Raw genomic sequence first — 13,259 nt, 5'->3', positions numbered from 1 at the left:
CGAAACTATCGAAAACAATCTGCAAACCCATCAAGTTCGAAATAAGCTTTTTTCGAAGAGCGCGATATTCAAAATACAGCAGGAAAGACCACTTGTCCAGTAATAACACACTTTTTTAATGCGGCACTTTATATTTGTTTAATGTATTTTCACTAAATATTGCATTGAGTGATTAGACTTACAATTATACATAAATTAATATATTTAGAATAATTTAAGCGTAATATGACGACAGACAAAAACAATTACGCTACCACTAAATTTAAATATTCTCGCGCGCTTCTTATATACGGGATATAACTTTTTACGATTTGTAATTAATACATGCATCATATTTTCTACGTAGTTCGCTTAACCAAGTTAGAATGCACTTTGCAATGAAGTAACTGTGTCTATTAAGAGAAGTTAATCACGGGAAAATACTTTCCAAGCCGTCGGATTTTCTTCGTGACAAAGCATTTAGCGCCGGAAACGTGTATTGCTTTGGTAAGGCTTTTATCCTCCAAAATCAGATCGATCTTCTCGATTGAGTTTAGATTGTAAATATCTTTTGGTGTTTCGTTGGACTTCCTCTGATTCTGATTCTGGCTGTTGTTAGAGACTTTCTGGATGCTAACATGATTGTTATTATTGTGGCTATTGAAGTTTCTACTTAGAATGGTGTTTTTAAAATATTGCTCTTGTTGCAACGTGGCTTTGGCTGCATTCAAAGTGTTCATGATTTGGTCTGTGGTACTCCCGGCGGGGTCCTCGTCGTATTCCTCCTTGGTTTCGGCAAGCGAGAATGTGCTAGTGTTCAGGTTAATCAGAGAGTTTCTCTGATCGATATGTAGGGTGGACGACGATGACGAGGATGGTGCCTCACTTTCCGCGTAGCAGCGGTGCCGCATGTCGTACTCCTGAGCCTCTGTGATTCTGTCAAGCGATTGGCTTTCGCGCATCCGTCGCCTTCTAGTCGAAGAAGTTGCCGTATTAGCTGTAGTACTCTCTGCTTGTAGTTTGTCAGCCTGGGAATGCTTGTCACCATGGTCCTTATGCTGCTTCCGGCATTTTTGTGTGTGAGATTTCCTTGTTTCTTCAGATTTGTTTTGCTTAATTACGAAAAAATATGTTTCCATTAAAAAATCTTTAACAATAAGTTGCTAACCCACCTCTTTACACTGTGATTGTCCCTCCTTTTTGCCGCTTACAGAGCCTCCTTTGGATATAAAGTTCGCAGCACTGCTGGCCGAGCCTGGGGGTGGATACAACTGATCCTGCGAGTCGCTTGAGTCATCGTGCGAGTCCCGTCGGTGCATACGAAACCGCACGGGGGTGTCTCCTACGAACTTGTTGATTTTTTTCTTATTTCGCGTTTTGGTGTCATCGTCTGATGCCTCCGAACTGCTGCAGGACGGTGTTCGGATTTTGTTCAATTTTGTGCGCCGGTGTGTAAGCACTGGGTTCTTGCTGCTGCTTGGCAACGGCTTTAGCTTTCCTATTTCCAGTTCTTTAAGGCCACTCAGCGTGTCCTCGTCAATCTTGGCACTCTTTTCCATCTGCTTTAGCTTCTGGGCCAGTGTAGCGTCTACGGAAACGACTATCTTTGTGCGAGAATTGCTTGGGACTCCAAAACTGGGCGAATTCTGACCCTTAGCAGGGCTTGGTGGCTCTGTTTTTGCCTGCTCTTTAATTGGTCGGCAGAGAATGTCCACAGAGTCTGTTACCCTCCGCGGGCATGACACCACGAGTTCGTTTCCAGTGCCCGAGCATTCGTTAGACGATTCCTCTTCATCCTCCTCCCTCACAATACTGCACTTGCGGCTGCGCTTGTCCTTTAAAATTTGATTAACGAACTAATTAGATTCCATGAGGGTAAAACGCGACATATAATTGACTTACTGGTTTTCCGGCATCGTTTCCCAGATGACCTGCGGATGTCACATTAATGCTGATGGATACAGCTTCCTTGAGAGCTTCTGTGGGACTAGGTTTTTCCGGCACAGGCTTGCGGGTTGGTTCACCAGACCTAATAAACCAATACATTAAGTACTGAATATGTATATTTAAAACTACTCTTACTTTAAGCCAGGATCGTTTAATAGCCTCTGCTTTTGGGCCAGTTCTTCTCGCCGCCGGCGTAGCCGAAGTTCCGCCAGCAAAAAATACGTGGCCGTTATGTGATTGTACTTGTTTTTGTCGAGAGCCCTGCAATGACGTCAGTACGGTCAGCCAAAAATAATCATTTAATTTTATCTTTTGCCAATACTTACTGCAATATCTCTTCCTTGGACGCAATATTTCCGTTTATCATTTTTTGAATGATAAAAGCGTGGTCTTCCTCACCCAGCTGCTCTCGGCTGACCAATGGAAGAAAGTGTTCCGTGGTGCCCGATGCATTTGTAGTGCCGTCTGGCTCATCAATTGATTTCAGCCAGGCCGATGCAGCAATCTCCTCAACGGTGGCCCGTTTCTTTGGATCCCTTACCAGCATCGACGCAATAAGATTCCGGCAGTCCGTCGACACATGAGACGGCACCGTATACTTGCAGTCCATGATCATTGTGAGGGTTTCCGAGTCATTGGCCTTTTCAAAAGGCGCCTGACCGCATACTAGCATATACAAGATCACTCCCAATGACCAAATGTCTAAAATGAGAATACATGCGTTAATTATAGTTAAGTTAATATATAGGAATGATTAACTTACCTACTGCTGGAGCATCGTAGGAGTCACCCAGCAAAATCTCCGGAGCAGAGTATGCCAAGCTTCCACAGAAAGTCTCAAGTTTTTGCCCCGGCGAGAATTTGTTGCTGAATCCAAAGTCGGTCAGCTTGACCAAGCCTAGCTTTTCAAAAAACACCACGTTTTCCGGCTTAAGGTCCCTGGGTGCGCATGTAGATCGAACGAAAATTGAAAAAAAACAACAGGTTACGTAAATCAGTGATCGGTGGCGTAAAAGGGGCATTATCAGTTTTAGGGGCTAGTGGCTAGCTAGAACCTCACCTGTGCACCACGTGTAGCTGATGACAGTACGTGATTGCACGTAGGATTTGGCGGAAATATTTCCGGGCCAGTTCCTCGCTTAGCCCGGTATCATGCTTCATTATGTAATCATATAGATCGCCGCCATCTCCTAGCTCTAGCACCAGGTACAGCTTGGTCTGGGTGTCGATGACTTCATAGAGACGAACGACGTTTGGGTGCTGTACAAGCTTCATACATCTAAAAGAAGATTAGGATAGAATTTAATAGAGACCGAGGAGAAAGAACAGGATCAGGGTCTTACCGCACTTCCTGAAATAGATGCGCCTTGGACACTTCATCCAATTTGGTCTTATCTACCACTTTGACGGCAACCTTGGCGCCGGTGAAGACATGTCGTGCCAACTTAACCACAGCAAAGTGTCCGGAACCAAGGGTCTCTTCCAAGTCATAGAGTCCGGCAATTTTCCCATCGCACACCCCACCAACGGGCTGCGTCTCCAGGGTCATGATCACTCCTCTCTGGCTCCTTGGCACGCTTCCAACCGCGAAACTACCCGATTTTAGCTAAAACTATAATTATAGTATTTTAGCGTTTCGGAATGGGAACAAGTGCTTGTTAAGTGCTGCTTTCGAGCGAAGATTCATGTAATAGTCCGGCAATGGGGTGTGTTCCCATTTAACGAATTGCCAATGAAACTGGTCGGTGTGCCAAATATATCATTGATTTCGGATATCCTTTTATTTTTAACTTCGCACTGCAGGAATTGGTTCAAAGGCACGGCTATTACACAAGGGGGAAGGCAGGGCTGTTACCGTTTTACAGCGGATGCGGATTCTTCTATCCGCCAGCAGCCGATGAACAAAAACTACGATGCGCGACCCATTGCGCGCTTTTGGCGATTATACCTGCCCTGTCACTGGGCGCTCGAATGTCTCGCACTAAACAATTGGCCCTTATCACTCATGAAAATGGTTACTTTAACTTTTGTATACACATTTTCGTCCAATATATTGATAAGTGTTGGTAAAGGCATATAACAAACTTCGCGAGCTGTTAGAGCACTCTATTTCAGTGTTGGTAGTCAATTGTACCGTGGGACAAACCGAATTCTACAACGCAAAAACTAAATAGATGTTCCCGTATATCTTTTAGATGATTTTTAATACCCTAATTACTATTTTATCTAGTAACTGCATTCGCAAAGATAGAACCACCAATAAAGACGGCAGAATAGTTAGTTGACGTATTACACATAAATATTCGGTGATAATCGCAGCAGATCGAATGTTTTTAAGCTTAAAACTAAATTGTAAACTTATTTTTAAGCAATCAAGGACTAAAGTTTTGAACGCCCGGATTAAAAAGGTTTTGCGGTTGTAGCAAATTATATTTAAAAAATCAGGAGTCTTATCGATAACACATACCAGCTGTTATCCGATGACGCAGTCTAATAGAATTTTGCAACACTACTATGTGGACAACAGAAAACATCGAAGAATTTAAGAAAATCGGGAATAATTTAATCTAGGATCATAAATACCCTATAATATTAGCAAATTTATCCTATGAAGTCTCACATCTGACAATCAAAATTCAAAACACGCCAACATGTTCCTCTCCATCGCCCCGCCTTTAATGGATTTCGAAGACGAATTGCTATGGATAAATCAGTCAAATAGCGAAAAACTGGAAATACTATACGACAAATCGAACTATGTGACGCCCAATACAAAACACTTAATTGAGCAGGCTTTCCTCCAACCTCTGAGTCTGCAGGATCAGCAAATTCTATTCGACGACTTGCTTAAACAGAACACGGACATTGCTCACCAATATGGATTGACTCCTGCCAAAGTGGGTACACGATAATACAATATAAATAATGTTATTAAATAATTTGATTTTTAGCTACCTCTTCTGGTGGAAAACAATCCATTGATTTCCATTGAAATTCTTCTAAGACTGATGATGACATCCGACATAACAGAGTATTTCAACATACTGGTTAATATGGACATAACGTTGCACTCAATGGAGGTGGTTAACCGGTAGGACCCACTTATCATTCCATTAAACTCTACCTAATAGCTTGTTTTGTTTTTAAGTCTTACTACCTCAGGTCCTTTGCCCACGGAGTTCATCCATTTGTACATTAGCAATTGCATCTCGACCTGTGAAACTGTGAAGGATAAATACATGCAATCTCGGCTGGTTCGACTCGTTTGTGTGTTTCTTCAATCTCTTATTCGAAATAAGATTGTTAATGTCAAGGTGAGAACCAATATAGTTTGTCCTCCATTGTAACAGATTTAAAAATGTACATTCTTAGGAGCTTTTCATTGAAATCGAAGCGTTTTGCGTGGGATTTAGCAAAATTAAAGAAGCCGCCGCCCTATACCGTCTCATTAAGCACTTGGAAACCGGAGAAAGTGCTTTGTCTTCGAACTCGTTAGCAAAGTAACAAAGTCCTTGTTTCGTTTTAAAATACTATAAACTGTTTGATTACATCCAAATATAGACCATTTCGCCATTCGTAAAGAAAAAACACCCATTGGTTACAAGTAAAAACAAATTCGCATTTAATAACTTAAGTATCTAGTGTAGAGTGTGGTTTTTATGAGTGAGTGTTGGCTGCCTCGCTGGGATGGAAGTAAATTGGCTCGGCCGAGGGCACGGGAAAACGGCTAAGATAGCGTTCAAGTCTTAAGAATTTGATAGAAATCAGGCGCTTGTCGAACCACCAGCCATTAATTTCGTTGTGAATCATACCGGCATCTTCTTCGCTAGCGCACCGTATGTAAACGCAGCAGGACTGGATATCCAATTGCACGTCGCAGATCTTGCAACGCGGTCCCACCTTCTCTATGATAGACTCGACGATCGACTGCTTCAGGTTGGCTTGGTTAACTTCAGAAGAATCAAACATGTGCCTAATCTTCAGGCAGGGCGTCGGTGGATTGGCAATCTTGTTGGAGTTGTCGAATGCGGGACTCTGCCACTTCTTTACCAGACCAGGATCTTTTTTTTCCAGGTTCCTATTCCAAGCAATAGTACGCAATGCTTTCCCATCGCGATTAACCATTCCAAACAAGACGCGGCTGTCGTTTTTCTCCAACTGCTTAAGTGCTTTATTCCACGCAGTCAAATGCTTGGAGCGTTTCTTTGCAGGCAAAAGTTTTTCCTGAAGCTGATTTATGATCACCTCGGGGCTTTCGGATTGGGAACTATGGTAAATTAGTTCGTTAATAATATCCTTTGTGACTTGGTCGACTGCCATAAGAGCTTCCTTTTGTTTGACGCGGTAAAGCACAACTGCAAAGTAGACGAGGAGGACTCCCAATACTATCAAAAATATCGTACCGATAAGGGTAAAGAAACGTGTAACTTTTTTAAGAACAATGCACTTAAGTGGCAGACTGGGTTCAGAGAGTTCAAAGTACGAATCCTGACCTAGAGGGTTAGAGTCTACAAGTTGTACACTCCACTGTGGGTTTTCGGCAATAAGGTATTTTGTGGCCAAAAGATTGCTTTGCAGATTGGCACTGAGGCTTTTAGAGCTGCTCAATAATTCATTGACAAATTCGTTTACTTCCAATGTGGGTGACAAGCTGGGGTCCTTGCAGTGATGTAGACGGGCCCGTTCGTTCAGGTGCTTTATGAGTTCCTCACTCATGTCCAAAGCACTTTTAAGAGAATCCTTTCCTATGCAATTCGTTCTATCATTAACCAGTTGGACATCGTTTGGGTTGCACAATGTGTATTTAAGCACGGCCTTATCGATGGGACTCTGCTCAAACCTTTTGCTTACATATAGGACCGTTATTATTGTCAAGAAAATTAAGAAAAGTGAAATAAGCACTTGTGGTATTACATATTGTCGGATGTCAGGATTTTTAAAGAACTGTTTCAGATCCGATAAGGCGAACCGATTAAGTCTACCGCTTTTTGGAGGCACTCGTGATCCTTGAGTTGTAAGCGGAACCTTAGTGTTGAATTTACGCTGAATTGTTGTGTCTCGAAAGCTGAGAAGTCGGTTGACTACCCCGCCATCGGATAGTTTGACTTTACTGCTCGGCTTACCGTAGCTATTCGAAGTGTCTATCGAGTACGGCATGGAGCATTGTTGCCGGTATTTTCCATTCAAGCTCAGGGTGTGGGGTGAGCAGTCGCCGTCGTAATTGGATGCTACCACAGGTGGTGGGGCGTACATTTTTGAAGCCGATAAGTGGAGTGGGCTAGAATCGCACTCGTCAAAGCTGCGCTGATTGAAGGACAAGGATGTGCGACTTAGTTCTGCCTCGTTGTTGTTTTCTACACCGTTGGAGAATCCTGAATATTGGGGATATTGATAGGAGGGCGATTCCTGCTGGTCCTTTGAGTACAACACGTACTTGTTGCTCTTTCTTCTCCGCTTATCAGCCACTGTGTGTTTCCTGAGCTTCTCAATTAGAACTGCCCGGGTTGTTTCAGTCACCGGCGTGTTGGGGAAGCCGCTCTGGATCAGTTTTCTATGCAATTCCAAGTCGCTAAGACTGTTTAAGCTCTCAGTTGACATCTTTGCTCGCTCTGAAAAGGGAATGCCAATTAGTTTCGTTTAGAACGCATACATTTTAACGCACACGCATGTACACAGGAATGCCCACATATGTACATATAGAAGCTTATATAGAACAGATTTTCGCAATTTCTTGAAATTTTCACGAGATTTCCATAATAAAAGTTAGTAAGGGAAATAAATAACTGAGAGTGTTGCTTAAGAATGTTAAAATATACCAAATATTGACAAACGTGAGAATTTTAAAATGCCGTTTACAGATAACATACATTCACAAATACACTGATACAAAAATGTTCAACAAGTGAGTGCATCACTTTTTGTCCAACGTGCAATTATCTTATAATCGCATTAATATAAAATGTAAACTACTTCTTTTCAAGCAACAGAACAGTCTTAAACAATCATATTTTGATTACAAATTTATACGGCACATACTAAATTATTAAGTCAAGGGCGCGGCGCCAACTATATGGAAACGAAGCTGCAATGGAACAGAAAACACATCTAGAATTTCACTCACGACACGACAAATTTTTGAAAATATAATTTTTATGATTTTTTATTGTGTTTACTAAGCATATAATAAGCTAAAAACTAAAAAAATAATTTATTCGTAACATTAAAAATATATTATATAAAAAATACCAAAAAAGTTTTAAATATTATATATAATTAGGATGATTTCTGAAATTGTATTTTTACATGGAGGGAAAAAGAAAATATTTTTTTTTTAATTTAATCAACAATTAAAGAATTGATGATATTTATTTTGTACTTTATTTAAAGTTTTAAAAAATAATCGAATAATGCCGGTGGCCATTCGTGTTTCATTCCATGTCGTTCCCCGATATACAGAAACCTGTCGTCTGCGTGCCATTTTTATCGAAATTGGCTATTTGGAAAGCAAAACTATCGGTGGAGGCCAATCAGTTTTCTTAAATTGTAGATACATTTATATGTGTTTGTGCTTTAAGAATTAAAATATTGTATGCCTTTTGCAAAGGTGCGTATTCGGGAATTACTTATTCACATTTGGGAGAGTGTGTTTGGGCTTTCCAACCGCTTTTCTCCCCGATGTGAATCGGTCGAAGAAAAGTGTGTGTGTGTACACACATATTTTGTAAATGCAGTTGGACATACAGACAAGTGCATACATACGTACAGGCTCATAAATACACCAAGCTGCCTGAAATAATACGATGAATCTAATGCATTTGCCTATTCGATTCTATTTGCAGGCTGACGCGAATGCCCGAAACTATTTACCACAGGCATGAATCGTAGGGGTTTGAACAGTGGCAATACGATGACTTCTCAACCAAACATTGACGACGGCAGCTGGAAAGCGGTTAACGAGGGCGGCTCAATGCTCCCAGCGGCGAACTCGGCGGCGCTTAACCCGGACGGAAGCAATCAGGGCGGATTTCCACAGGGCGGCCTGCCTTACAACTCTGGCGGCAATCCTTATCCGCCTGCAGGCCAGTCCTCGCCGGCGGGAAACCAGTCGATAGTGTTCCAGAACACCAACCAGCCTGGCTCGAACACACCTCAGTATACCTCCTCACCCGCACCCTCGGGCTCTTCGACACCCGGCCCCGTTGGCGCGCAAAACATTCCTGGCAATTATCCGCAATCCTCAACGGCGGGAAACTTCAACGGACCCGTGGGCGGACCCTTTGGATCGCCATCCTCGGGATTGGGACAGTTTAGCCGGCCAGCCAGCTCCGGCACACCGTTCAACAGCGGGCAGGGAGGTCACTTCTCATCACCCACGGTTTTTGGTGTCGGCGGTCAGTTTAACCCCATGCCACCGGCGTCCCCCTTCGGTCATGGAGGAAACCATCCGATGATGGGTGGCCCACAGCAAATGGAGCGAATCGATCAGGGCTTCAGAAGGCACAACTCCTATTTCAGTCATACCGAGCACCGCGTCTTCGAACTGAACAAGCGGCTGCAGCAACGCAACGAGGAGAGCGACAACTGTTGGTGGGATTCATTTACCACGGAGTTCTTCGAGGACGACGCCCGGCTGACGATTCTTTTCTGCCTAGAAGACGGACCGAAGCGGTACACGATCGGACGCACGCTAATCCCGCGCTTTTTCCGCAGTATCTACGAAGGAGGCGTTTCTGACCTGTACTTTCAGCTTAAGCATGCCAAGGAGTCGTTCCACAACACGTCCATCACGCTGGACTGCGACCAGTGCACGGTCATTACGCAGCACGGCAAGCCGTTTTTCACGAAAGTTTGCGCCGACGCAAGACTGATCCTGGAGTTCATGTACGACGACTACATGCGAATCAAGTCGTGGCACATGACCATCAAGGGCCATAGGGAGCTGATTCCCAGGTCTGTGATCGGAACCTCTCTACCGCCCGATCCGATGCTTCTGGATCAGATAACCAAGAACATCACGAGAGCCGGAATCACCAATTCCACGCTCAACTATCTCCGCCTGTGCGTCATTCTCGAGCCGATGCAAGAGCTGATGTCGCGGCACAAGGCCTATGCTCTGAGTCCACGCGATTGCCTGAAGACGACACTTTTCCAGAAGTGGCAGCGCATGGTGGCTCCACCCGGCAAGAAGGATCCTCAACGGCCGCCAAATAAAAGACGCAAAAGGAAAGGATCCAATTCTGGTGGCGGAAACAATGCAAACACCCCGCCTGTGACGAACCAGAAACGATCCCCCTCCGGTCCGAGTTTTTCCCTCTCCTCGCAAGACGTGATGGTTGTGGGTGAGCCCACGTTAATGGGTGGTGAGTTCGGCGAGGAGGACGAACGGCTGATCACCCGGTTAGAGAACACGCAGTACGATGGAACCAACGCAGTGGAGCACGATAATCATACCGGTTTCGGGCACGCCGACTCGCCCATCTCCGGCTCGAATCCGTGGAGTATTGACCGGGCGGGAGCTATTCCTGCCAGCCCTGGGAACGGTGCTGCGCCGCAGAACAACGCGAATATATCTGATATAGACAAAAAGAGCCCCATTGTATCGCAATAGAAATTAATAAAACATAATATTTCGCTATATTGTCAAATGTATTTTCATACTTGCATGTAAAAATATTTAATAAAGCTTTCAAGTTTTAGGAAATGTATATAAGACATACATACAAACTATAAATACTATATAATTGTAATTTAAGTCGTCTATTCTACCAACTTACGATTATAAAATGTAGTGTAGGAAATCTTCTATTCTGTTCTGTCTTAATTGCCTTGAAAATTAATTCATGTGTTGTTTTAGTAAAACATAAATTTTGAGAACAACGCAAGTTTTATTGAAAGCTAATTGCAGGTTTCTTCATTTTATACGATGGTGATTAAATTTTTTTTTTTTTAAACAGATTAAAAGGGAAATTTAAATAAATAATAGGTTTTTCCAATGGGTAGAAAAAAATCCCATAGAAATAATGTTTGAAGTTCTTATAAAGGTTACTGCAATCAAAAAGAAAAAATAACTCCCTAGATTTAATAGAATTTCTAAATAATTGAAATCATCGTAACTTTAAGCGAAATCCATTTCAATCTATGTATCTGTAATGATGAAAGTGTGATTTTTGAAGCTAAGCTCCTTTGCGCATGCACGAATATCCACGAGATACACAGTTTCTGTTCCACATTCAGTTATACAGTCGCGCGTTGAAGAAGGAGTGATGCTATTTTTAAATAAAAACCGAGCGCTTTCGTTGGTCCTTAATTTTATTTTCTTAATCATTCTAATTTCGTCAAATGCCCAAGCCGATGAAAGAAACATAAACAAGCTGCTGAACAATCAGGTTGTGGTCAGTCGCCAAATTATGTGCATTCTTGGCAAGAGCGAGTGCGACCAATTGGGACTTCAACTGAAAGGTAATAAAAATCCGAGAATCTTTTTCTTTTCTTGGTTTAATGCGAAAATCAGATATTTAAGATTTGAAAAGATTTATTAACTTATTAAATAAATAATATATTAACATCATATTTTTTCAGCTGCACTTCCGGAAGTTATAACCAGAAAATGCAGAAACTGCTCTCCCCAACAGGCCCAAAAGGCGCAAAAGCTGACAACCTTTTTACAAACAAGATATCCGGATGTTTGGGCTATGCTTCTAAGAAAGTACGATAGTGCCTAAATATGGCAATTGAATGTTCTCATACATCGAAAATAATAAATTAGTCTCACCATCTTAATGGATTATGTTGTTTTGTTTCTAAGGGTCTTCAAATTTCCATTAAATGAATACCCACACCCAATGGAGAGAAAAAATAGCCACATCTTTATACATATTCATGTATTTTACATCTTATTATTATATAAACTCTACAAGTACGATTTTATAGGGGGACATCATTTACTATGACTTTCCAGATAGACCGTCGAATTATCCACGCCCAAAAACTGGTGTATACTCAGTGTGGAGAGCATTTTCATTTGTCCCTGGTACAGTACATCGGCGATTATCTTCTCCGCATATATTGCTTGGGTGGCATCCATAGAACGCAGCTTGTGAGCAATTATTTTCCCAAAATTTGAGAAGTGGTCGTCCAGCTGGCTGTCTGCGCTTTTCAGAGCCAGGGAAAACAATCGTTCGAAGTCTATGTTAGATATGTCAGCCCGGATTTTGCCGGCCGGTACTTCATTTTCCTCGGAGACTTGCGAGGACACCGACGAGGAGCGCTTTCGATTGATGGCATTCTGGGTCTGGATTTGGTTTTGATTCAGACTCTGACTTTCTATGTGTACTTGTTTCGGGTGGGCAATGATGCGTTTGAAATGTTCAGCATCAATCGTTTTTGCGGATTCGGGAAGCGATTTTCTCCTCTCGGATATGATCCTACTGTCGGCTGGCACCACGATTTCCACCTCCTTGATAGTAGCGCCTCCCGAGCTCGATGTGTGATTATTGGCGTTGACAGTTTTAATACTGATAACGGGGTCAGCTGCTGCGGCCTCCTCGAAAATATTGGCACAAAACTCGTTCGCGCTGCTATTTGGCGACAGTTTGCTGGTGTCGGCCTTGTTGGGCGGCTTTGGCAGGCTCTCCGCATCAGAGAACTCGTCGCAGTTCTCCGCCTGAATCAGTTGAACCGCGATCTCTGAACAATTTTGCTGTTGTCCCGCGTTTTCGTCGCGCTTGCACTTCTTATCGGGGCTTTCCTCGTCCTTGAGGAACATCAAAGACTCAAAGTAGCGGCGTTTTGGGCAGTATGGTTCGTATTTCTCTCCTTTCTTCTTAACCTCGTTATATTTCCTCAATTGATGACGAAATGCACATCGAAGATTGTTTATCTTTTGCTTTGTTCGTTCAACATTGTACATTTCCCCATGCTTAGTGGCCACCTCGATTAGCTTCATGTAAGCCTCCTGCCGCCGGCTGCGGTTCCTGAAATCAGCAGAGTCTGCCTTCCAAAGGCACGGATTGCACTTATATTCTTCTATGAAATCGTCAATAAAGTCCATTTTTGTTTACTAAATGAAAAAATGCAGTAGTTGTTGACTGTAGTGGACTATAGGGTTGTGGACTCGTAGGGTTGTTCGGTTTTCGAGTGATATATCAAAATATCAATATATCGATATTCTTTTTATAATAAAGTCTTGATAGAGAAGCAAAGCTAGCGGGCGCGGAGCATTAAATAAGCATTCAATGGATTTTGTGGCTTAGTGTTCCAATCAAAAATAGTAATTAAAGATATTAATTTTTGTAAATTTTATTTTCCATTTTACTCGATTTTTTTTTAAGTTT

At 42.5% G+C, this 13,259-nt stretch overlaps 6 protein-coding genes across 10 annotated transcripts; 3 read left to right on the top strand and 3 right to left on the bottom strand.

The window, feature by feature from the left end:
• Window positions 1-127: 127 nt before the first annotated feature.
• Snrk (SNF related kinase) lies at window positions 128-4,007 on the bottom strand. The gene is made up of 9 exons (XM_017234855.3): window positions 3,782-4,007; window positions 3,270-3,538; window positions 2,987-3,205; window positions 2,690-2,865; window positions 2,253-2,628; window positions 2,062-2,187; window positions 1,882-2,008; window positions 1,152-1,814; window positions 128-1,091 (listed from the first exon to the last, which is right to left on the bottom strand). Exons 2-9 carry the CDS (start codon window positions 3,473-3,475, stop codon window positions 396-398), a joined length of 2,589 nt encoding a protein of 862 aa, XP_017090344.2. The 5' UTR covers window positions 3,476-3,538; window positions 3,782-4,007; the 3' UTR covers window positions 128-395.
• A 409-nt stretch (window positions 4,008-4,416) lies between these two features.
• Not11 (CCR4-NOT transcription complex subunit 11) lies at window positions 4,417-5,522 on the top strand. The gene is made up of 4 exons (XM_017234864.3): window positions 4,417-4,823; window positions 4,878-5,017; window positions 5,075-5,240; window positions 5,299-5,522. The coding sequence occupies exons 1-4, from the start codon at window positions 4,578-4,580 to the stop codon at window positions 5,428-5,430; spliced, it is 684 nt and encodes a 227-aa protein (XP_017090353.1). The 5' UTR covers window positions 4,417-4,577; the 3' UTR covers window positions 5,431-5,522.
• Window positions 5,523-5,524: 2 nt separating this feature from the next.
• On the bottom strand, window positions 5,525-10,869 carry MAN1 (LEM domain-containing inner nuclear membrane protein MAN1). 5 transcript variants are annotated; one of them, XM_070278064.1, is made up of 2 exons: window positions 10,701-10,869; window positions 5,525-7,535 (listed from the first exon to the last, which is right to left on the bottom strand). In XM_070278064.1, exon 2 carries the CDS (start codon window positions 7,522-7,524, stop codon window positions 5,584-5,586), a length of 1,941 nt encoding a protein of 646 aa, XP_070134165.1. In that variant the 5' UTR covers window positions 7,525-7,535; window positions 10,701-10,869; the 3' UTR covers window positions 5,525-5,583. The 5 variants fall into 5 exon arrangements, with proteins under 5 accessions (XP_070134165.1, XP_017090348.2, XP_017090351.2 ...); XM_017234859.3 differs by lacking the exon at window positions 10,701-10,869 and adding an exon at window positions 7,963-8,088; XM_017234862.3 differs by lacking the exon at window positions 10,701-10,869 and adding an exon at window positions 7,897-7,960.
• On the top strand, window positions 8,410-10,561 carry Chi (LIM domain-binding protein 2 Chi). The gene is made up of 2 exons (XM_017234767.3): window positions 8,410-8,530; window positions 8,766-10,561. The coding sequence occupies exon 2, from the start codon at window positions 8,801-8,803 to the stop codon at window positions 10,532-10,534; it is 1,734 nt and encodes a 577-aa protein (XP_017090256.1). The 5' UTR covers window positions 8,410-8,530; window positions 8,766-8,800; the 3' UTR covers window positions 10,535-10,561.
• A 160-nt stretch (window positions 10,870-11,029) lies between the features above and the next one.
• On the top strand, window positions 11,030-11,706 carry LOC108120919 (uncharacterized). The gene is made up of 2 exons (XM_017234772.3): window positions 11,030-11,385; window positions 11,506-11,706. Exons 1-2 carry the CDS (start codon window positions 11,190-11,192, stop codon window positions 11,646-11,648), a joined length of 339 nt encoding a protein of 112 aa, XP_017090261.1. The 5' UTR covers window positions 11,030-11,189; the 3' UTR covers window positions 11,649-11,706.
• An 84-nt stretch (window positions 11,707-11,790) lies between these two features.
• LOC108120916 (uncharacterized) lies at window positions 11,791-13,063 on the bottom strand. The gene has a single exon (XM_017234768.3). The coding sequence runs from the start codon at window positions 12,974-12,976 to the stop codon at window positions 11,864-11,866; it is 1,113 nt and encodes a 370-aa protein (XP_017090257.1). The 5' UTR covers window positions 12,977-13,063; the 3' UTR covers window positions 11,791-11,863.
• Between the last annotated feature and the right edge of the window lie 196 nt (window positions 13,064-13,259).

Source organism: Drosophila bipectinata, chromosome 2R (genome assembly GCF_030179905.1).
Source record: "Drosophila bipectinata strain 14024-0381.07 chromosome 2R, DbipHiC1v2, whole genome shotgun sequence".
NCBI lineage: Eukaryota > Metazoa > Arthropoda > Insecta > Diptera > Drosophilidae > Drosophila > Drosophila bipectinata.
The sequence above is the reverse complement of the archived record's forward strand: the minus strand, read 5'-3'. Positions and strand labels throughout refer to the sequence as shown.